The following is a 23,377-nucleotide window of genomic DNA, read 5'->3' as shown; positions in this document are numbered from 1 at the left end:
GTGTCCCAGGAAACCTAGCTCATCAGCTCCTCGATAACAGCCACTGGATCCCTTGGTGATAAACCCACCTTTCTCCAGCTTCGTATGTCTAGGATGTATACAACTTGGGTCCTGCCATGTCCATGAGGTTGGGACATCTCGCCTACCCAAGCCCCTGTCTGTGTGAATGTTGTGTGATTTACTGCCTCCGGCAAGAAATAACAGGTCGTACACTGCATACAATTTATAAAGAAGTATATTTAAGAATGTTAATTAAGCAAACGGTTATTAAATGAAAGAAAGTAAAAAAAAAACACAAAAAGGGCTCATTACTCTTAAACAGTCAAATGCGCACTTAAGTTGGAGCTCATCTTGAGCTTGTCTGTCACTCACGGTCTGCATGAAAGCACACACCACCTTCCAACGTCGTTCAAAGTCCATTCAAACAAATGGGTCTCCCAAGGGAGTATTGGTTCTTCCTCCTTGAAGCCATTCAGCTGCACAAAGCATCTTGTGCAACAGGGATGGCATCCTCGCCCATTTTTGCTGCCTGTCGTCTTCCAGCTCCTGCCAATGAAAACCCTCAACCCAGCGTTCTCCAGAACCTTCTCCCCATTCCACTATCCTGATTGGCTACAGTACATTCCTAAGTTGAATAACAAGCCTCTTATCTTAGTTCAAACCTGAACAAGCTGAAAGCAGAACAGACTGCTCATACAGAACTGCTAAAATGAAATACTTCCAGCATAATCTTAACCAGGGCATAACACATATTTAGCTAAAGAATGCAAGAGTGATGGGAATTAACCTATTATCACAATTATTTAATTGTGCTAGGTGTGGCCACTTTCTGCAAAGCCCATCCAGATTTGTTTCTGGAGCAATCTGTTAGATGGGTTCATTTTCCCCAGCTGGGATGGATTCCATGATACAGAATAAGGTTGATGTGTAGCATACTGAGCAAAGAGATCCTGTTCTTGGAACATCCTGATAGCCTTTTTCAGCTTGTCTAGTGACAAAAAATTTTTGAACTAATTTTGAATGTCTCTTATTTAAACATTCTAAAAACTGTTCAGAAAGATCTTTTGAAGAAATGGAATCCCCTTAAAATTCTAATTAAAATATAATGCAGTTAAATAACCTGATCACTTAACTTTATTTGGAGTTAACAGCCGCATTCACATGAATATGGTCACTTTTCATGTACCAGTAAAATGCATTTGTTTCCTCTTCTCAGCATATCAATGCTATTACACTTGTTTGAATAGTGAGTCCAGTTATGTTCAGGTAACTATGTTGTAGCTCATCCATTGATTCCTGCATTTGTCAAGCATATCTAGATGCCTGAGATGAGATGAGCTGAGCTGAGCTGCACAGCACTGTTAGCTAGGTCAGGGGTCCCCAACCTTTTTTGCACCGCGGACCAGTTTAATATTGACAATGTTCTTGCGGACCGGCCGATTGGGGGAGGGGGCGTGGGGGTGGAGTGTTCAAGTTCAATAGTGCGTGACAGGGAAGGAGGAAAGGTGCAGCTGACTCATATCGTTTCATATCGCCAAATCATAATCATTTCCTCGCGGCCCGGTAGCTCATCTTTGTGGCCCGGTGGTTGGGGACCACTGAGCTTGGTATTTGCTGCGGAATTGTTAATTGTAAGTCAGCTTGGTTCCAACTGTTTAATGGGGAGAGATGTGATATTACAGATATCTTGATAGTTATTTTAAACTACATCAGTTTACTGTACCTGTTGCTTTCTGTACAGGTAGCATATCTTAAAGGCTGGAATTTATATAGTTCAAAACATCTACCAAGCTGCGGTATAGCATTTGTGATGTGCTAATATTTGGATATGAATTAGATTTTTTGAAATGTCATCTGCTGAGAAGTAAAATTGGGAGCTTTTATTGCAGATTGGTGAGCAGGATCTTTGAAATTTTCTTAAGTAATGGGAAAAAGGACTGCTTTGTGAACCATTAAGTTTTTGGTGTGTGAATACTATCTGAATCAAACTATAATGAGTTGCGGAACAGAAGGAGGTAATTGTGTTTATTATGAACATTCAAAACTGAGTAGTTCCTGTGAATTAAATAGGTGCCCGTTATGTTCAATAAGAGTTCTATTAGTTTGGAAAGTAGCAAATTTAACCTTTTTATTTAAAAAAAACACAAATTCAAAGCCGTAAACTACAGGTTGGTTAGCTTAATGTATCACAGTGGAGATATTAGACTATTATTAAAGATATTATTGAAGGGACTTTTAACATTCAAGGTAATCAGGCAAAGTCAACATGATTGTGGCGAAAAGTTTTTGAAGTAACGTATGCTGTGTTTAAGGAGGAATTGGTCGTACTGTATTTCCAGAAAACGTGATGAGGTGTTGCATCAAAAGTTAAGTAAAAGCTTATAGAGGCAGAGAAAAAATTCGGCATCAATAAGAGATTGTCTAGCTAACAGGGAAAGGAAAATAGGCAACATGGTTTTCTTTTGCTGGCAAGAAATAATTGAGTGGTGTTTCAGGATGATTGTTGCTGGGGTCCAGTGGTAGTGTTGATAGATTTGCTTGTGACGCAAAGATGGAGAAATAAGTTGTGAAGAGGGCATAGAGATTTCCAGAAAATGGGGGTGGGGGAGCTTATGAATGCATGAGTTAAGTACTTGAAGTTTGTGGTAATGATTATACAGTGTTGTTTGTATTCTTTCAGTTTTGAGTATTAAACTTGGTGTTGCTTCAGACCCTACTCAATCTATTATAATATCAATTTTAGGCCATAAGATGTAGGCAGAACTAGGGCATTTGGCCCATCGGATCTGCTCCACCATTATATCGTGGGTGATTTATTATCCCTCTCAACCCCATTCTCTTGCCTTCTCCCTGTAACCTTTGACACCTTGTTTAATCAAGAACCCAAACAAACTCTACCTTGTGTATATCCAATTACTTGGTCTGCAGAGCCATCTGACAATGAATTCCACAGATTCACCACCCTCTGGCTAAAGATGTTTTTCCTCGTCTCTGTTATAAATGGGTATTCTTCTATTCTGAGGCTATGCCCTCTGGTCCTAGACTTCCCCGCTGTAGGAAACATCCTCTCCACATGATTTTATCCAGGCTTTTCAACATACAGTAGGTTGCAATGAGATTTTCACCCCCCCCCCCCCCGCCTATTCTTCTAAATTCCAGCAAGACAGACTCAGAACTGCTCACAGTACAGGTCCACAATCCCTTATCCAAAATCCTTAGGGCCAGTTGCATTTTGGAATTCAGAATTTTTTGGATTTCAGACCCCCCCCCCCCCACCCCCGATACCAAAAAACACGTGCTCAAGTCCCTTATTTAACCTGTCTCAGTGCGGTGGACTTTAAGACCCAGCGGCACACCAAACCTATGCACATCCTCCTGTATACTTTAAATCATCTCTAGATTACTTATAATACCTAATACAATGTAAATGCTATGTAAGTAATTGTTATACTGTATTGTTTAGGGAATAATGACAAAGAAATTTTATTTCCAACAAAATATTCAATAAAACATAGAAATATACAGCTTCAAACGAACCGAATCAAACACATGGTAAATGACTTACTGGAATAAATGTAGAACGTCACTGTCACTATAAAACTTCAGTGACTTGTCTTTCTGTTTATTTAAATCATATACAGTGGTAGTTCTGTCACTATTTTCTTCAGTAAGACGTTGCACATACACAGCACGATCAAGCTTCTGCAATAACTCCACTTTTTGTGTTATTGATAGAGAAGATTCCTTCTCTTTTTCTCATTGTTACCCATAGGGGTATCTGCAGCTCTTTTTGATATTATCACAGTGAAATTAAACACAAAGTCAACAGTGAACACAAAATATCAGCGAACAGCAAGTGCACATGTAACCAGTACGAGCGCTGAGCCACAACTGACGTCTGGCGGCCTCTGCTAGTGCTGCCACGTCGCACCTGAGTGACGTCAGCTGTTGGCGGAAAAAACTGCAGTTTTCGGAGCTTTTTGGATTTCAGAATTTCGGATAAAGGAAAGTGCACCTGTACTCCCAAGTGATACTCATCTGCGCCTTATAAAACTTCAGAATTACATCCTTGCTTTTGTATTCTAGTTTTCTCAAAAAGAATGCGAACAATACATTTTGCCTTCCTTAGCTACTTAACCTACAACTTAACCTTTGGGGAATCTTGCTTAAGGACCCCCAAGTCCCTTTGCATCTCTGATTCTTGAATTTGTTCCCTAATTAGAAAATAGTCCACACTCTTATTCCTTCTGCCTAAGTGCATGACCATACACTTTCCTACATTGTATTCCATCTCCACTTCTTTTACCATTTCCCCAATCTAAGTCCTCCCACAGACACCCTGCGTTCTCAGCACTACCTGTTCCTCCACCTAACTTCATATTGCCTGCAAACTATCAATCCATCATCCAAATCATTGACATACAACTTGAAAAGAAACAGTCCAAACACTGTCCCCTAACCAGAAAAGGCCCCCTTTATTCCCACTCTTTACCTTCTGCTAGTCAGCCAATCTTCTATCCATGCTAGTACTTTTCCTGTAATAGCATGAGCTTTCGTTAAGCAGCTTCACATGCGGCATTTTGTTAAAGGCCTTAAAATCTGAATAAACAGCATCCATTAACTCTCCTTTGTCTATCCTGCCTGTTATTTCCTCCAAGAATTCCAACAAATTTGACAGGCATGATTCAACGTTATCTCCTTTTCAAATTGCAGGGTGAATTCTGTAATAAAATGATCACTGTCTCCCAAGAGTTTCTTTACCTTAAGCTACTTAATCAAATCTGGGACAATACATAACAACCAAACCAGATTTGCAGTTCCCACAAACTGCTCTTTAAAAAGCTTTGTCATAGGTACTCTGCAGATTTCCTCTCTTGGGATTGAGCGCCAACTGGATTTTCCCAATCTACCTGCATAATGAAATCCCCCATGATTGTCACATCATTGCCTTTTTGCACGCCTTTTCTATCTCCTGTTGTAATTTGTAGCCCACGTCCTGACTACTGTTCAGAGGCCTGTATATAACTCCCGCCAGGGTCTTCTTACTTTGCAGTTTCTTAACTTTACCCACAAGGATTCTATATCTTGTGATCCTATGTCGCCTCTTTCCAAGGACTTGATTTCACCCCAACCCCTCTGCTTGCCTGTCTGTCCTTTTGATACAATGTGTATGTTAAGCTCCGAACTATGATCTTTCAGCCATGACTCAGATGCCCACAGCATCATACCTGCCAATCTCTAACAGCACACACGATCATCTATCCTATTCCTTATACTGAGTACATTCAAATATAACACCTTCAGTCCTCCATTCATCACCTTTTTTGATTTTGGCCCCCTGTTGCACTTTAACTCTTCTCAGTGACTGCAGTTTACATTAGTGCACCAACTGTCCCATTCTTAGGCTTATCATTGGGTCCCATCCCCCTGCCAAAGTAGATTAAACCTTCCCCAAAAGCTCCAGCAAACCTGTCTGCGAGGTTATTGGTCCCCTTTGTGTTCGGGTGTAACCTGTCCTTATTGTACAGGTCATATCTTCCCCAGAAGAGACCCTAATGATCAGAAACCCTGTCCCTGAGCTAATTCTTCAGCCATGCATTCATCTGCAAATTCAGCCTATTCTTAACCCTCCCTGGCACATGACACAGGCAGCTATCCAGAGGTTACTACTCTGGAGGACATGCTTTTCAGCTTTGTCTAGTTCCCATTATTCTCTCCTCAGGGCCCCCTCCCTTTTCCTACCTTTGTAATTTGGCTAAGGGAAATCACATATTTTTCTTAGGTTCGAAAGTAAATTGGTAAATTTGCAGTGAAGTGTTTTGTGCTCAAAATTTTGATGAATAATTGCATATATGATCTCCAAAGAAAACTAGTGTTCCATGGAATATTTGGGTAGGGGAAAAAAAATTACTTAATTTGGACACTACCTGTTCCTCAAATAATAGTGTTAGAGAAATATTGAGATTAGATTTATTAAGTCAACTAATCATACGTTTATAAATTGCACTCATACCAAGTCTTACATGTTGCAAGTATTTATTAATTTTTTTCATCCTATAAAATTATCCTCAGTCTTTTTAGATGACTCAATTCCTTCTCGATATATCAATCATTGGTATAGTGTAGTTGCTTGATGTTCCAAATATCATTTTAATGAATAAAAACTTCAGTTTTAATCTCTTCTCTTGCCTAACATATTCTCAGTGTAGCAAAGGAGGTTCATCACACCATGCTAGCAATGCTGCCCTTTTGGGAATATTCAAATCAAGGTCATTTTACCAGTATCACGAGCTTTCTGTGTGAATTAATTTACTCCATGAGGAAGAAATTCTGCTGATACCTCTCCATGATTGTCAATCTCTGGTTTGGAGATTCTATATTTCTGCATATAAATTTCAGGGTTTGAAAAATAAATAAGAGAAGCACAAAGTTTTTTTTTGACTAATGAACTTAAAAATTGACTTGCATTTAAGAATGTGGAGAGCTATATGACAATAAACGGCATCACATACTATATAACATTATTTTATTTAGGAAAATGTTCTGCTGCTGCATTGGACGTGTTGGCTAATGTTTTCCGGGATGAATTGTTGCCACATGTTTTACCACTGCTGAAGGAACTGCTGTTCCACCCAGACTGGGTGGTGAAGGAGTCTGGAATTCTGGTGCTTGGAGCAATTGCTGAAGGTCAGTCGGAGAATTAAATGCTGAAAACCTTAAGTGAACTTCAAAAATCTGTCTACACATTGCAATATTTATTGTAATAAATAATAATGTGTATTTAATGGAAGTGTTCTATAGTAATATGTTATTTTAAAGATTTGTATTTTCAGCTATTGATTTTTGGCTTTTGTGTGCTTTCTTTTTTTTTTGCCTTAATCTGGTGTTATTCCATGAATGGGAGAACATTAGTGAATGAAATATTTAGATTTTATTATGTTGTATTGGGTTGTAGACTGCTTAGGTGAAATATAAGACATTGCTCCTCCAGTTTATTTTGGTCTTCATCCTAGCGGTAGATAAGGCCAAGGATGGACAGGTCAGTGAGGGAATGGGAAGGGAAAATGAAATGGTTTGAAGCTGCAAGCTGATTGTTGGTGTTCTGCACTCAGCATGGCTTCCACTACACTGGTGAGGTAGAGCACAGACTTTGCCTCACCAGTGTAGTGGAAGCCACACTGAGTGCATTGAATGTAGTAGGCAAGGTTGGAGGAGATGCATGTGAACCTTTTCCTCACCTGGAAGGACTGTTTAAGTTCCTGGATGGTGGTGAGGGAGGAGGTGCAAGGGCAAATGTTCTATTTACTGCAAGGATAGGGGAAAGTGTGAGGGGTAAGGGACAGACAGGTGTGGAGGGATGGCCCCAGCCAGGGGAGGGTGTAGCTCTGCTGAAAGTGGAAGGGAATTGGGAGAAGATGTGGTGGGACTGCTTTGCAGCTGTAGAAATGATGAAGGATAAAATGCTGCATGAAGTTCATGGGATGAAAGGTAGGCACTAGAGGAGTTCTGTCTCCGTCCTGTTTGAGAGCAGGTAGGTTGAGGGTAGAAGTACAAGAAACAGATGAGAGATAGGGCTCCATCAACCACAACAGAAGGAAAGGCACACTTCCTGACAAAAGAAGACATTTCAGATGTTCTACAACAGAAGATTTCATCTTGAGAGCAGATGTGGTGGAGACAGAAAAACTGGGAGAAAGGAATGGCATCCTTACTAAAGACAAGATGGAAAGAGTGTAGTCTAAATAGCACTGGGAGTAGGTTGGTTTATAATAAATATTAGTAGATAGTTTCTATCCTGAGATGGAAATGGTGAGATCTAGAAAAGGGAAAATGTCAGCAATGATTCACATGAATTTGAGAGCAGGGTGGAAGTTGGTGAAGAAGGTAATAAAACTGAGTTTTGTGCGGGTGCAAAAACCACCACAGAAAGAGTTGGGGAGTAGTACCTGGACATAAGACTTCAGATGCTGAAATCTGGAGCAACACTGATTCCACTGGAGGGACACAGTGGGTCAAATGGCATTGGTGGGAGGAAGGAAATTGTTCTGCTTCAGTTTTGTCAAGTTTTGGTTCAAAATTTACCTAAGCCATTCATACTCATTGAAATAGCCCTTCCTCAAGTTATATTTACTTTGGATTTCTCTTTTTCATTTTAGCAGATCTAAATCGGACGCTAGTAGGATAAATATCCCCTTGCTGAAGCTAATTATCTTTGACCCCCCCGGAACCAGGTCCAGCATCACTTCCTTCCTCTTTGGACCAAAAACATACTGTTCTGGAATATTGTTTTGGATATGCTTCAGAAGTTATTTTTATCTTTTGTGCTCTGAACACTGTCCCAATTTATGTTGGCAATATTAAAGTCTTCTGTTATAGCTACGCAATAGTTATTGCATTTGTTTGTATATCACTGCATATGTGTTCCTCTTCATCCTTCCCTCTTGATGATTTATTGAGTGCACTCAGCAGTATGTTGTCTTTATTTAAGTCAAACAGATTCTGTTCTTTATGCTCTATTATATTCTTACACTCCAGCTCTGTAATTTTTTTTAATGTACTGCTATCCTTTCTTTTATTTTTCTCCTCTACTAAATGAATCTGGATACAAATTATAAGCCACTTTTGAATTAAGTTTCTGTTATTGCCACTACATGTTGTCACACACACATCAGTGAACTTCATCAACCTACCACATGTGAGTTTAAGGTTTTCCTTTCCACTTTCATGAGCCTAAGTAAAATCCTTATGCTGAATTAATTTATTTTTGATTTTTTTTTTTGCCTTGTCGTTTTCTTTACTGAGACTGTATTTACTCATGCACTGTTACAGTCTTACCCTTCCAGATATATTCTGGTTATCTTTACACTGTGCTATTGCTTTCTCCTCTTTACCTTTGGAAAAAGTTTCTCAACTGAATCCCCTTAAGTCCTTTTTTTATTTCTTTGTTAACTGCGTAAGCTCAATCTACATGAGTTTGGTGAGTTAGGAAAGCAAAAAATAAAAGGACCCCTTTCTCTTCCTACCCGCCCCCAACAAGTATTTTGCAGATATTATATCACATTACATCCCTTTGTCTCCACCGCTTCCCATTTCTAGGCAACTTTAAATATATTTTTTTTATTTATCCTTTTTGCTGTTCTCAAACTCACTGAACTGAAGTATTGTATTTTCCTCACCACAGACTGTTCCTAATCTGCTAAGTTTTTCCCCATGATCTTCATTCTCAGCAGTTACCCTATGATTTAAAGGAGCCTGCATGATTGTTACACTTCAGTACTTTGCTGTGTAAAACTTGCAAAAGATATTTAGGAAATATGGAAATATTCTAAGTTGCTTGTATGTTGAAAAGAATATGATGTTCAAAAGTTGTTTTGATACTGGTGAGTCAAAAATTATCTGGATAACAGTGAGGTAATTGGGGGAAAAAGGGATGTCATGGTAGATTTGCTTTCCAAAAAAACCTTTTAATTTTGTTTTGCAGGTTGCATGCAAGGAATGATACCTTATCTGCCAGAACTTATCCCTCACCTTATTCAGTGCCTCTCTGACAAGAAAGCTCTCGTCCGTTCTATTACATGTTGGACGCTCAGCCGCTATGCACATTGGGTAGTAAGTCAGCCCGCAGACACCTACTTAAAGCCATTAATGACCGAACTGCTGAAACGTATCTTGGACAGCAATAAGAGAGTACAAGAAGCTGCCTGCAGGTTTGTTACTTTTTCTGAGTGCCAATCAGAATACAGTGGATTCTGCATAATTACAACACATCAGGACCAATATAATTTGGCCCAGTTAAGCGCTGCCCCAATTAGTCAAAGTTTCATGAAATGGTTAAGAAGGTATAAAAGAGTTTAACTGAGTAACCAATTATGTATTTAAATAAAATATGCAACAAATTAAAACACTGCCAATACTACGAAGGTATCATAGAAATGTTATTAGTTCCTAATAGTTATCGACAGAGGAATTCATCCATTGTATGCTAGCTACCGTGTTCTTCTGATTGGCTATAAATGAACAAACTCAGCGCAGACGTCTAGTGCAAGTAATGGACTGCCTTCAGACAATGCTTTCGATGATTGTATACTTCACGTCTTCATTTTTATTGTAACATTCAAGACGACTGTCATACCTTAATTCTTTGTAGTTCCTAACTTATTAATTTTCATTTTCACTGTCAGCCATTTCTAGCATCTCTAATTCTGAATGCTTAACTGTAGTAAGCAAGACTGGTCTGAATAGTCTTGCTTCTTATTTCTCACCAACTGTCAGTGACAAAAATCACTGCTTTTTGAGCATAAACACATGCAACTTACACTATTTAAAAACTATTCACTCTTAAGATCATAAGACCATAAGATATAGGAGCAGAAGTAGGCCATTCGGCCCATCGATTCTGCTCTGCCATTCAATCGTGGGCTGATCCAGTTCTTCCAGTCATCCCCACTCCCCTGCCTTCTCCCCATACCCTTTGATGCCCTGGCACAATGTAGTATCTAACAGCCACAGAAGTGCACACATCTGCCGTTTATTAGAAACTATTTGGCAACAGTCTTATGTCCCAATTAGCAGCATAGTAGCAAAGAGAATCCTGGCTATTTTCTCAATTTTTCTTTAAACTGTTGTCCCAAATAAGCAGATGCCCCCATTAATCGATGGCCCAATGAATCATCTGTATTTAAATTGTTTTACAATATTTCTAAGGAGTGTATCTTTGTGGAAGAACCAGTAATTGTAATTATCCTAGTGTTATATAAATCTACTCTCCATAGGCTTTGCGTTCTGAGAAAACTGCATGTGGTTTCTGATAATAAATGGTGGCTTTTTCAATTTTGAATCGATCTGGTTTTCACACCCTGATCTAACTTTTGCAGCCACTTGTAATCAACTACTTTTCTTTTTGGAAGGCTAGCGATGTTTATATAGAAAGATTTGAAACTGAGTTTGATTTGTTTGAAATTATCTCATTAGAAGTCCAGCCATTCATTTTGAGAGAACTAAATATAAAAACAAGGATGTAATGCTGAGACTTTATAAGTCATTGGCCAGACCATATTTGGAGTATTACGAGCAGTTTTGGGCTCCATATCTAAGAAAAGATGTGCTGACATTGGAGAGGGTCCAAAGGAGGTTTTTGAGAATGATCCTGAGAATGAAAGGGTTAAAGTATGAGGAACATTTGATTGCTGTGATCTGATATTTGTGGGAGTTTAGTAGAATGAGGGTGGGGACCTCATTAAAGCCTACCAAATATTGAAAGGTCTATCGAGAATCAGGATTGGGTTTATGCCATGAAATTTGTTAACTTGCAAGTGCAGTGAAGTACTTGATAAATAAAGAGAAAAAACTGAATTAAAGTAAATATACTGTATATATGTCTATTAAATAGTTAAAATAGTGCAGAAAAGGCCAGAATTTTTTAAAAAAATGCATTAATGTTCATGGGTTCAATGTCCAATTAGAAATCAGGTGGCAGATAGGAAAAGTTGTTAGTTTCTCCGAATAAATCGCTGAGTGTGTACCTTCAGGCTTCTGTACCTCCTTCCTGATGGTAACAATGAGAAGATGAGTATGTCCTGTGGGGGTGGGGGGGGGGTGTCCTTAATGTTAGGACACTGCCTTCCTAAGCCACTGTTCCTTGAAGATGTCTTGGAGAGGATGGAGTGGAGGAGTCGAGGACTAGAGGGCACAGCCTCAATACAAGGATGTCCCTTTACAACAGAGATGAGGAATTTCTTTAGCTAAGGGTGATGAATCTGGAATTTATTGCCATGGATGGCTGTGGAGGCCAATTTATTAGGTATATTTTAAAGCAAAGGTGATAGGTTCTTGATTGGTAATAATGTAAAAGATTATGGAGATTATGCAGGAGAATGGGATTCAGAGGGAAAATAAATCAATTATTTGAATAGTGGAGCAGACTCGATGGGTCGAACAGTGTAAGTTTGCTCCTATGTCTTATTGCATCTTTTAACAAATTAAGCAGAACTCTAGCTTTTAAAAATTGGAGTTACGGATCACTTATTTGCCAGTGTGGTATATTTTATCTAATTGTACAGTGAGGATAGTTTCAACAGTTGGCAATTGCTTGGTCATGTACTTTAGAATTATCTGCCAACTGTAAGCACTAAACATATTGACTGTGGCATATGATGTAGTTGAGAATTTCAGAGGTTTAACTGTTGCCTACAAGTCTATCTGAAATCTTTGTAGATAACATGGGACATAAGGTTTAACTCCCCATTCTTCTGAGCCCATCCTCCTAGAATACCTTGTCAGCCTTTGGGAGGTAAGGCTGGGGAAGGAACTCAACTCTCATCGATGCTGGAAACATTTTTTTAAAAAATCATATTTATAGATGTTTAAAACCTGTTAATGTTTTGCTCTAATTTAAAAACAATATTGAAATAATGAAAAGCATGCTTAGAAATGATGGGGGTTAGAATAAAAAATAGTAAATGGATACTGGCTAGCTTCCTGCAAATTATCAGGCTAAGAATCCCAATTCAAATGAGGATTCTGATATTCTGCCAGGCCTGGCTGGCATAAGAATCAGAATAGGTTTATTATCAGTGCAGAGATATGAAATAAATCATGTAAGAAAAGGAATACTGAGGTAGTGTTCATGGATTAATCAGAAATCTGATGGTGGGGCCGGGGGAGCTCTTTCTGAATCACTGATTGTGGGTCCTCAGGATCCATGTATCTCCTTCCTGAACGTAGTGACAAGAGGGCATGTCCCAGATGTTGAGGCATTTCAGAGATGGATTTCTCAGCTTCCCATCCAGTATTGCTATTCAACTCCATGTGGAAGTTCAGTGACTAGGATCTGTTTTCCATACTGAAGATGAGTCCCTACAAGACTGCGATTATGCCTAAAGCTGCCGAGCACACCCAGCACAATTTTATCCAGTATTTATGATGAGAAAATCCTCATTATTGATCAGCTTCAGAACAGATGAGGCTCTGGGTGAATTATGCTGGTGCTGGATTCAGTCAGTAGACTTCACTGTTATTAGCCACAATTTGTTGCATTTTTCTTGTGGAAAAGGCTGGTAACTAGATTGTTGCCTGGTAATCTTAATAGTGGGGACAATTGGCAGCATTTTGGATCGAAACCTTGCATTAAGAAATTACCTAGCTGGATTTTTTAATGGAATTATGCCAAATATATTTTTTGCTCTTGGCTATGTCTTTTTTGCAGGTAGTGGGCTGGGCTGTTACTGGATTCTATGAAAGATCCCACAGATTATGTGTGTATTTTCCAGTTACTTTCAGGACTAAATTTCCTGTGGTGGCTAATGGGTATCCTCGTCCCCTGCTCTGAAATGGTGGCTACATCCAAACAACATTCTAAATGCTTTGTTCCCAACTCTGCTCAATTTGCTGTACTTGTGCACATTTCTTTTCAGCAAATCCGCAGTACGATGTGTTTCCTGGTTGAAGTTGAAACAAAGCTCGAAGGGATACCAAGTCCGAACCTTGGTTTTAAAATAAAAAGTTATTTTGACAGAATATTACTGCAGTATTTGAACGTTTTTTAGTACGTTGTGTTTTTGTGACTTTGTGAAGTGTTTATGATGTGAATCTTGAATTTTAACATAGTTTAATTAAATTGGAGGAATAAGTAGCATGTGTGACTGATTTTTTTTAATGATCTCTTAAGGAAATAGTTTGTCAAAAATACAAATAATGATTTTTTTTTTTTTGCTTTCCAGTGCTTTTGCTACCTTAGAGGAAGAGGCCTGCACAGAATTGGTGCCGTACCTTGGTTATATACTTGATACACTTGTTTTTGCTTTTAATAAATATCAGCACAAGAATCTTCTTATTCTGTATGATGCTATTGGAACCCTTGCTGACTCGGTTGGACACCATTTAAATAAACAAGTAAGATAACTGCTGCAACATGGTCAATTAACTTGAATCATTACTTACCTGGAATCTCACCTCCAATTTGTTGCAGTGATTCTAGATTATTAAATATTTTCTGATTAGGTCAAGCACCAGCTATCAAATTGTTTAACCTATCCAATTTTAGAAATTCCACCTCAAAATGGAACTTAAATTAAAAAGGGCAGGTTAAGTAGTTTATAGTTACTAATGAACAGAAAATGATGTAAAAGAGAAAAAGATTGGATCAAAAGAAATGAGACGCAAGTCAAATAAAACGTGAAAGCTTATTCTAGGTGTCATGGAGCATTGACGATAACTTACTATGCTGTTTTTTCAGGAAAAATAATCACTATACTTGAATAGAGATATTGCAACATTGTTATTGTGTATTTATTTACTCTTCATAATCAGATAAATAGTCCGGCTTCTTGCCCTGTCTTGTATTTTAATGTCAGCAAATTTTGTTGAGACTTATGGATCTATGGAATTTTTGATAACAACGATTTCCACGTTAAGCTTAAATGGTTTCTGGAGTTGGTCCAGGTTTATCTTTGAATAATAAAGAATACAAGTGATGGTCTCATTGTTGTTATCAAATCAAGATTGTCCTTGTCACAAGAATAGACTGATATTGTTCAGGGTAAACTTTGTGTCATAGTTTGACCTTGCCAAGTTAATAGAAGTTTATTTTTGTGCAAATGATTTACTGTATTTTGTTAGAGAAGTAAAATTATTTCTTTCTTTCTTTCTTACAAGGAGTATATTCAGATGTTGATGCCTCCACTCATTCAGAAATGGAACATGTTGAAGGATGAAGACAAAGACCTTTTCCCCTTACTTGAGGTACATGAAGATTTAACATTTAGTATCAAGAATATTGATATTAGAAGTGGACTTTCCTGAAATGGATAAAAAGGTCTCGAGTCCACCAGAATGCTGCTGATTGCTTCCTAGTTTGTGTTAGTTTTACATATGTAATATTAATCCCTTTCTGTTCTGTTGATTTTGAAAATGTTTTTCATTTGCCTTCTACCTTCCATTTCATTTTCTGGCTCACTGATTTTTCTTGCTGTTCTTTCCCGCGTCTAAAACCTTTGAAGAACCCTTATAGTGAATGTCATTATCAAGTACAACTCTATGATGCACCCTGTATTTTTTTCCCTTTTGATTAACAGTGTGGTTAGTTTAAAAGTTCAGTATATTCCCTGCTTCCTGTCCTTTATTGTGCTTTTTGTAATATTATTGAATCAGAATAATTTGTCTTTATTTTTCCCCCACATATATTTCTCTCAAACTTGAAATTAGTTTCTTCCTAATTCAGTTGCTTGCATGATTCTGTTTATTAATATAGTAAGTAATTGTACCACCATGTTGAAAGCAACTTGTCTTTCCAAAGCTAACCAATAATTGACATTACTCCTAATGTGGTATTATAAGCAAGGTTAAATTCAATTTGTTTAAATTATTGTTCATTGCCAACAGTAGTTTCTTCAGATCATTGTAGTTTAAGTATTGATATCTTTCTACTCTAATGAAATTGTTTTGTTGTTGGTTTTTTTCTTTCTCTGCTGGCCAAATTTATCTGGCATTATAACTGTGCCAAATGAAATGGCTAAGAATTCATTTCACTATTTCAGGATTCAGCTGTTGCTTTCACTCGTCACTTTTGTGCTATTAGAATAATCAATTTCTTGTATGTAAAGTTTTATCATCTCCCCCTACTGGCAGGTATGACTTGACATTTTTGCTTTAATCATATTACTTTTCTGTTATAAAAATATTGCCTTTTGCAATTAAATTTTGATAATGTTTCTGTAATCCATGCTTTAGTTCTCCACATAACATCTGCAAGTCTTCAATTAATGTTGCACTGAATCAGTTTTCAAGTGTTAGCATCTTTTGTTGACACCTTTCTTTAGTTCTGTTCTGGTACTTTGAAAATAATTTTGTGAATAATTTAGCATGCTGCTTTCAATTTTGTTATAATTACAAGAAGTAACAAAGTTAGCTTTCAGTAACTTTTCTCTAGCTATATAATCTTAGTGATCTATTAAAATGGCCATTAGGAGAACCTCATGGCCTTTAAGGCTCAAATCTTTGGGTATCCTTGTGGATAACAGGAATTATGTTTCAGCTTGTTGAGGATGTCTTCACTGTTGATTTTATTTGAAAGAGAAACATTCTTTGTATTTCCTTTTTGATACTTTTTGCCTTACTGCTCAGACTGCAAATAAATTTCTGTATTTCCATTGCAAAAAATTAATTTTCATTTTTGTACTGCATTTATTGTTAAGTCAGGTCTTCTGTTTAGCAAAACTATTATAGCATGGTTTACCTTTTAAGAGATGGTCAACTCTGCAAATGAAAACAATGCTGGAAAGATGAGAGCCAGGCATCATGTGTGGAGTCATGTCAATGTCCATTTTTCAGAATGTGTGTTGTTTGTCCTGTTGCTTGTTTGACAGAGCTAAGTATTGGAAAGATCAAACCTATAGTCTTCATTCCCTGTGCCTCCCAACATCTGATTTCATCTGTCTTTTTTGACTACCTTTCTCCAATTCTGATCATAATTTCCCTTCATCCATTATTGTCAACTTTTTTTCTGCTACGTGGGTTTTGTCTCAAGATTTCAATTGCCTAATCCTCTCATCTCCTACTTCCTGTCTTGTTTGAAGGCTGCTTGGAAGTGTTTGAAATGCTTAAAGGTGCCAATAATGCAAGTTCTTGATGTATAAGAGTAATATTAGTGATGAGCAATCATGCCTATCATTTACTGCTATGTTTCCTTTTTATTGTGTTGTTCTTCAAACTATAAATAAGAAATCAAACATGTTCTATGTAAACATTACCATTTAATAGCAGAGAAAATATTTCACTTAATCTCTGTGTTGAGGGATCAAGCACGTATGAAGTGCAGATCTGTAATTTGGATGTCTCAATGTTAATGGAGTAATAGTTGCCCATCTGCTGTGCATCTCTCCTTTAATCTATTTCCAGATATAAAAATGTCTTTCACTGTAGCTTTCCAAAGCATCCTGCTAATCAAATTCTTGAACAATAATATCAGATAGACTAACTGGTGTATTGTGAGACTAGTCTGTTCTTTAAAAACCTATGTGAAATGATTGGATAACAATTGTTAAATAAGTGAATGGAGTCCAAAAAATAAATACTTGAATAAGTATTTGGTGTCCAAATTTGTGGATGCAAAATGCAAAGTGTCATAAGTATCAGAAATAACCACCCGACCTCCCAACCGTCTCCCTGCCCCTGCTCCTCCCCCACTCTTACCATCTCTTAGAACATAGAATAGTACAACGCAGAAACAGATCCTCAGTCCACAGTGCTGTGCCAAATTTAACTAGTCAAGTGCTCATCTAAGCTAATCCCTTCCACCCACACAATTTTCACATCCCTTCATTTCCTTCACACACGTTTATGTGTTTACCTAAAGTCTCTTGAATGCCTTTATTGTATTTGCATCCACCTATACCCCAGGCACCCACTGTTCTCTGGGTGTTAAAATATCTTACCTGCATATCTTTCAATTTACCCTCTCTTACCTTGAATGCATGCCTCCTGGTATTAAATACTGGCTCTCTACTCTATCCAGGACTCCCATAATCTTGTAAACCTTGATCAGATCTCCCCTCAGCCTCTGCCAGTCTGATGAAAACAACACAAATTTGTTCAACCTCCCCTTATAGTACATGCATTCTCATCCAGGCAACATCCTGGTAAACTTCTAATACATCTTCTCTAAAGCCACCCTTCCTATAGTGAGATGACTAGATAGCACTATACTGAATTAGTAATCCCTGCTTGTTTTGAAACTTTTTTCCCCAAAGTTTCTACTTATTGAAGTTATTCAGGAGAGGTTAATAAAGGAACTATTTCAAGTAGAAACGGTTGTATGTACCTCCCTATTCTTGCCTATTATTTCTAAATTGTAGTTGACCAAAACTGGCATAGTATTAAAATCAATCTTTTATATTCCAGTGCCTGTCTTCTGTTGCCACTGCCTTGCAGTCTGGCTTTCTTCCCTACTGTGAACCGGTATACCAGCGTTGTGTAAACTTAGTCCAAAAGACACTTTCACAAGTTATGGTAAGCACAATGATGCTACTTATTGTCTTGGGATGTAACTTTCACAAGATATAGTCATCTGTTTCATAAAGAAACTTTTAGTCATTCTTCAGGATAGAGTCAAGAGAAACTTCATACAGATAACGGTTATAAGATTTTGCTGAAAAGGGGAATAATTGTACTGAACGGTACAGCTTTGTTAAAAGCAGAAATTACAAGCGGCAGCAAAGGAAGTGAAATCTATACGGGTTGAGTACCCATTCTCCAAAATGCTTAGGGCCGGAAGTGTTTTGGATATTGGATTTTTTTTGGAATATATAATAAAATTGCTTGGGATCACCATTTCCAATTCTGAATTTATGTGCTACTAATCAGCAGACTTATTCTTACACCTGTTCATCACATATGTGAAATGGAGACACTTCTTTCTCCCTTATTAGGGAGAGAGAGAGTCTGTGGTATGTCGAATACCAGGTGAACAAGTAGTCTTTGGGGTACTGTAAGTCTGTGTCTTTGCTGTTGCTTTGCTCACGCTTGAGTGATCGGTGAGGGGTGCCAATGCTTTTTTTTTGCCAGTGAGGGGAGATTGTTGCTTGCTGCTACTTACGCGCAGGAGGGAGGTGAGCTGGGGAGGACTTTGGTGTTCTAACATTTAACTGTCATTCATTCTTTGGGGGCACTCCTCTGTTTTCATGGATGGTTGTGAAGAAAAAGCATTTCAGGATGTATATTGTATACATTTCTCTGACATTAAATGTACCTTTGAAACCCTTATGTACTTAACAGTAAAAAATTATTACATACCAGTTAATATAATGAAAATACTACGAAATGTGTGCAGGGTAACAAAAGCAGCACAGCAGCATCGGGAGAATACCTGAATCAGCTGTTACGCAACAAGAAACGATGGCAGGCTTTCAGTCTCCACCTACGATGCCTTGTTTTGGTTAAAATATTACAATACACTGTTCAAAATTCAAAGTACATTTATTATCAAAGTATGTATACATTATACAACCTTATGATTCAGGCAGCCCTGAAACAAAGAAACCCAAAGTCTGTCAAACACCTCAATGTCACAGGGAAAAAAAAATCAAATCATGCAAGCAAATAAAATTCTGAACTGAAGACCATAAAAAGAGTCTGAGACCCATAGTTCAGTGCAGAGCCAAGTAAATGTTGTGGAGCAGCGAGTTGAAGTGGTCCAACAGGGTGATACTGAGAGATGGTATAAGCAGAATGTTGAATCCATCTGGATAGAGATTAAGAATAGTAAAAGGAAAAAAAACACTGATTGGAGTTGTCTATTGGCCACCGAATAATAATGTTATAGTGGCACAGGCAATAAACAGTGAAATACCTGAGGCATGTAAGAATGGAACAGCAGTCATAATGGGTGACTTTAACTTGCACATAGATTGGGTGAATCAAGTTGGTTGAGGCAGTCTTGAGGAGGACTTCATAGAATGCATCGGTGATGGCTTTCTTGAACAGCATGCTGCTGAACCTACACAGGAACATGTTACCCTAGTTCTGGTCCTGTGCAATAAGACAGGTAAAATTAATGATCTTGTAGTTAGGGATCCTCTTGGGAAGAGTGATCACAGTATGATTGAGTTTATCATACAAATGGAGGGTGGAGTAGTTCAATCTAAAACCAATGCCTAAACAATGGAGACTGGGAACACAGTCTGTATGGTGGGATGGTAGAGGAACAGTGGAAGCCTTTCAAAGAGATTTTTCATGGTGCTCAACAAAAGCATATTCCAGTTAAAAGCAAGGACAGTAAGGGTGGGAAGAGCCAGCCTTGGATAACTGAGTAAATAAAAGAAGGCATCAAACTAAAAGCTCATTCATACAAAGTCACCAAGGATAGTGGGAAACTGGAAGATTAGGAAAACTTTAAAAAGCAACAAAGAACCACTAAACAAGCAATAAAGAAAGGGAAGACAGATTATGAAATAAACTAGCACAAAATATAAAAATGGATAGTAAAAGTTTTTATTATTGTATAAAGTGGAAAAGGGTGGTTAAAGTGAATGTAGGTGCCTTGGAAGACGAGAAGGGGGAATTAATATTGGGTAATGAGGAAACAGCGGAGGCTTTAAATGGCTATTTTGTGCCGGTCTTCATGGTGGAAGACACGGCCAAAATGCCAAAGAGAGATATTATGGATGCAATGATAGGCAAAAGGCAGGTAACGTTAGGCCAGTTAGTTTAACATTTGTGGTTGGGAAGATGCTTGAAGCTATCATTAAAGAAGAAATAGCAAGGCATCTGGAAAGAAATGGGTCCATCAGGCAGATTCAGCATGGATTCAGCAAAGCCAGATCCTGTTTGACAAATTGACTGGAGTTCTTTGAGGATGTAATGAGCACAGTGGATAGAGGGGAACAGATGGACATTATCTCCAGAAGGCATTCGATAAGGTGCTGCATAAAAGACTTATCCATAAGATAAGGATGCATAGAGTTGGGGGTGACCCATAAGCATGGGTAGAGGCTGCACCTGGAGTACTGCGTGCAGTTCTGGTCTCCTTACTTGAGGAATGATATACTGGCTTTGGAGGAGGTTCACCAGGTTGATTCCAGAGATGACGGGGTTAGACTATGAGGAGAGATTGAGTTGTCTGGGTCTGTATTTGCTGGAATTCAGAAGAATGAGAGGAGAACTTATAGAAACATATAAAATTATGAGTGGGATAGATAAGATAGAGGCAGGAAAGCTGTTTCCACTGGTAGGTGAGACTAGAACTAGGGGACATAGCCTCAAGATTCGGGAGAATAGATTTAGGACGGAGATGAGGAGGAATTGCTTTTCCCAGAGAGTGATGAATCTGTGGAATTCCCTGCCCAATGAAGCAGTGGAGGTTACCTCAGTAAATGTATCTAAGACTAGGTTGGATAGATCTTTGCATAGTAGGGGAATTAAGGGTTATGAGGAAAAGGCAGGTAGGTGGAGATGAGTCCATGGCCAGATCAACCATGATTTTATTGAATGGCAGAGCAGGCTCGATGGGCCAGATGACTATTCCTGCTCCTAGTCCTTATGTTCATCCCTCACCTCTGGCCCTGACCCCTGACATTTTCAATCTGGCCCCACACCTAAATCAGCATCCAAACATTGGGTTCAGTTGCCTCAATATGCTCTGGGGCCTGGCTCCCACTGCTTTGATTCGGTCTGTACCTGAACTTTCCCATTCAGTGTGGCGCTTAAATCGTCATCCAGATCTCTGGTTCAGTTGCTTTGGTATGCTCTGGAGCCTGGATCCTGCCACATTGATTTGCCTGTACCTGACCTTTCTAATTTGGCCCAGTGCTTAAATTGATCAAATCTCATGTCTTCTTCACTCTCAGCTACAAGTCCACTGCCTTGCCTCAGTTCTGCCACATCAAACTGCCTTCAAGTGCATAGCGGAGTTACAGGCTATTATTTGCTGTACTATATTTGTATTTTACTTGTTTTTTAGGGGTTTTTTTGTTCTTATACCTTGCATAAAACCTGATCAACAATTAACATCAGACTTGTCCTGGTATTAGATTTTCATCAACGATGATGTTCGAAACTCATCAATGAATTACTCTGCTGCTTTGTGATCAGCAGATGCTTTATGTTTAAGTTTCTAAGAATCTAATGCCATGCCTTTTCTTAAATTTCTGCAAACTTCAGCTTGCTGAATATTCACAATTACCTTCCATTTTCCGTTCATCGTGAAAATTTTTGCTTGTTTCACTTGCAGCATATGTTTACTGAGAGACCTTGCATCACCTGGGAACCTTCCCAGTCCATTGTGGAATTTTCCATTTGTGACATCATGTCAGTGCTCAGCAGGTTTTCGGATTTTGGAATTTAGGATAAGGGATACTCAACCTGTAGTTGATGGAAAAATGTAAAATGTTATCAACAAGGCAGGCAGTTTAAACTCAATAGCATTTTACTATGCTCCATTCTGAATGGAAAATGCTCTAATTTAATTTATGCTCCATAAATACTTGAACATATTAAATTGATTTAGAATGAATAATGGCTACCTTTTAACTTAAAGCTGTGGTCAGCAAACATTGAAATGTTTTTGTATTTGGCCTCCTCATCTTTATTTAATGTTGTCTTTAATTTGATCTGATGGGAATTATTATTTTCTTTGGAATTTGCAAATTGTTAATCAAGGTCTTTTGACCTATGGTTTAGAACATGGTCACGGTTGAAGTTGAATGAATTTTGACAAAAAGGTTAAATTAATTTTGTATTTGTGCGTAGTGCTTGGATTGCATCTAGCATTTTAAGCAAACAAATTCATTGTTCTGACCCAAATTATTTTGTTGTATTGCAGTTGCATGGCTCTCAACCTGATCAGTGTGAGGCCCCAGATAAAGATTTCATGATCGTTGCACTTGATTTATTGAGTGGCCTCGCTGAAGGTCTTGGAGGAAGTATTGAGCAACTAGTAGCACGGAGTAATATTTTATCATTAATGTATCAGTGTATGCAGGTTAGTATTATTTCATTGCAACAGAACTAATCATAATACCCAAAGAGAAACTGAAGCATAAGTTTTCTTTTAATTACAGGATAAAATGCCAGAAGTACGGCAGAGTTCATTTGCTTTGTTGGGTGACTTAACCAAGGCTTGCTTTCAGCATGTGAAACCATGCATTGGTATGTCATACTTTTGATTGTATATCTTTTTCAGTGCTGAATAATATGAAATTTCAATTGGAAAACTATTACAGAAAATAACTTACATATATATTTTGACTTTAACCTTTTGCAGCTGACTTCATGCCAGTTCTTGGAACTAATTTGAATCCAGAGTTTATTTCAGTGTGCAATAATGCTACATGGGCAATTGGAGAGATTTCCATTCAAATGGGTTAGTATTTGATGTATACACATTGAACTGTGGATTTGGTAAGAAATGTATTTGTAGAGTTGTAACTCAGAAATTATTAAACCTTTCTGTAATGTTTCTGGAAGAGGAATCCAAAAGTAATCACCATATTCCTTCCATTTAGTATTGCATTTTCTTCTGCTTCAGTTTTTGATTTTTCATTATATGGTGTATTTGCTGATAATTGGCAAAATGTACTGTTACAACTGTGATGTTGCCATTGTGTGAATAAATAAGTTACACTTAAAAACAAATACCAGAACCACTAAAGGAGGTCATGTAGCATCTGTGTAGGCACATTTTAGGTCACTGTTACTTCATCAGCTAAGGTTTGCTTAGTATTTCTGGCACTTTCTGTTTCGGATCTCCAGAATCTGTACTACTTTTTTTACTTCATTTAAATTTCTCTGAACTATCCTCTATTTTAAACTGATGCTTTTGATTCTTTGATAACATAATTTTAATATTACCTAATTAAATGCTTTATTTTGCGGACAAATTGCATAA

At 37.9% G+C, this 23,377-nt stretch overlaps 1 protein-coding gene across 5 annotated transcripts in view; it reads left to right on the top strand.

Moving 5' to 3' along the window:
- tnpo1 (transportin 1) overlaps nt 1-23,377 on the top strand; it is a 99,438-nt gene that overhangs the window by 55,816 nt on the left and 20,245 nt on the right. For 3 of the 5 annotated variants that reach the window (XM_072257934.1, XM_072257935.1, XM_072257933.1), the window contains 8 exons: nt 6,535-6,687; nt 9,482-9,707; nt 13,719-13,890; nt 14,653-14,739; nt 17,896-18,003; nt 22,313-22,471; nt 22,551-22,638; nt 22,754-22,852. In XM_072257934.1, the coding sequence (XP_072114035.1) occupies nt 6,535-6,687; nt 9,482-9,707; nt 13,719-13,890; nt 14,653-14,739; nt 17,896-18,003; nt 22,313-22,471; nt 22,551-22,638; nt 22,754-22,852 (1,092 nt within the window). Of the gene's footprint in view, nt 1-6,534; nt 6,688-9,481; nt 9,708-13,718; nt 13,891-14,652; nt 14,740-15,533; nt 15,651-17,895; nt 18,004-22,312; nt 22,472-22,550; nt 22,639-22,753; nt 22,853-23,377 lie in introns of those variants that run through there. The other 2 variants (XM_072257936.1, XM_072257937.1) reach the window with 2 other exon arrangements.

Source organism: Mobula birostris, chromosome 5, assembly GCF_030028105.1.
Source record: "Mobula birostris isolate sMobBir1 chromosome 5, sMobBir1.hap1, whole genome shotgun sequence".
NCBI lineage: Eukaryota > Metazoa > Chordata > Chondrichthyes > Myliobatiformes > Myliobatidae > Mobula > Mobula birostris.
The sequence above is the reverse complement of the archived record's forward strand: the minus strand, read 5'-3'. Positions and strand labels throughout refer to the sequence as shown.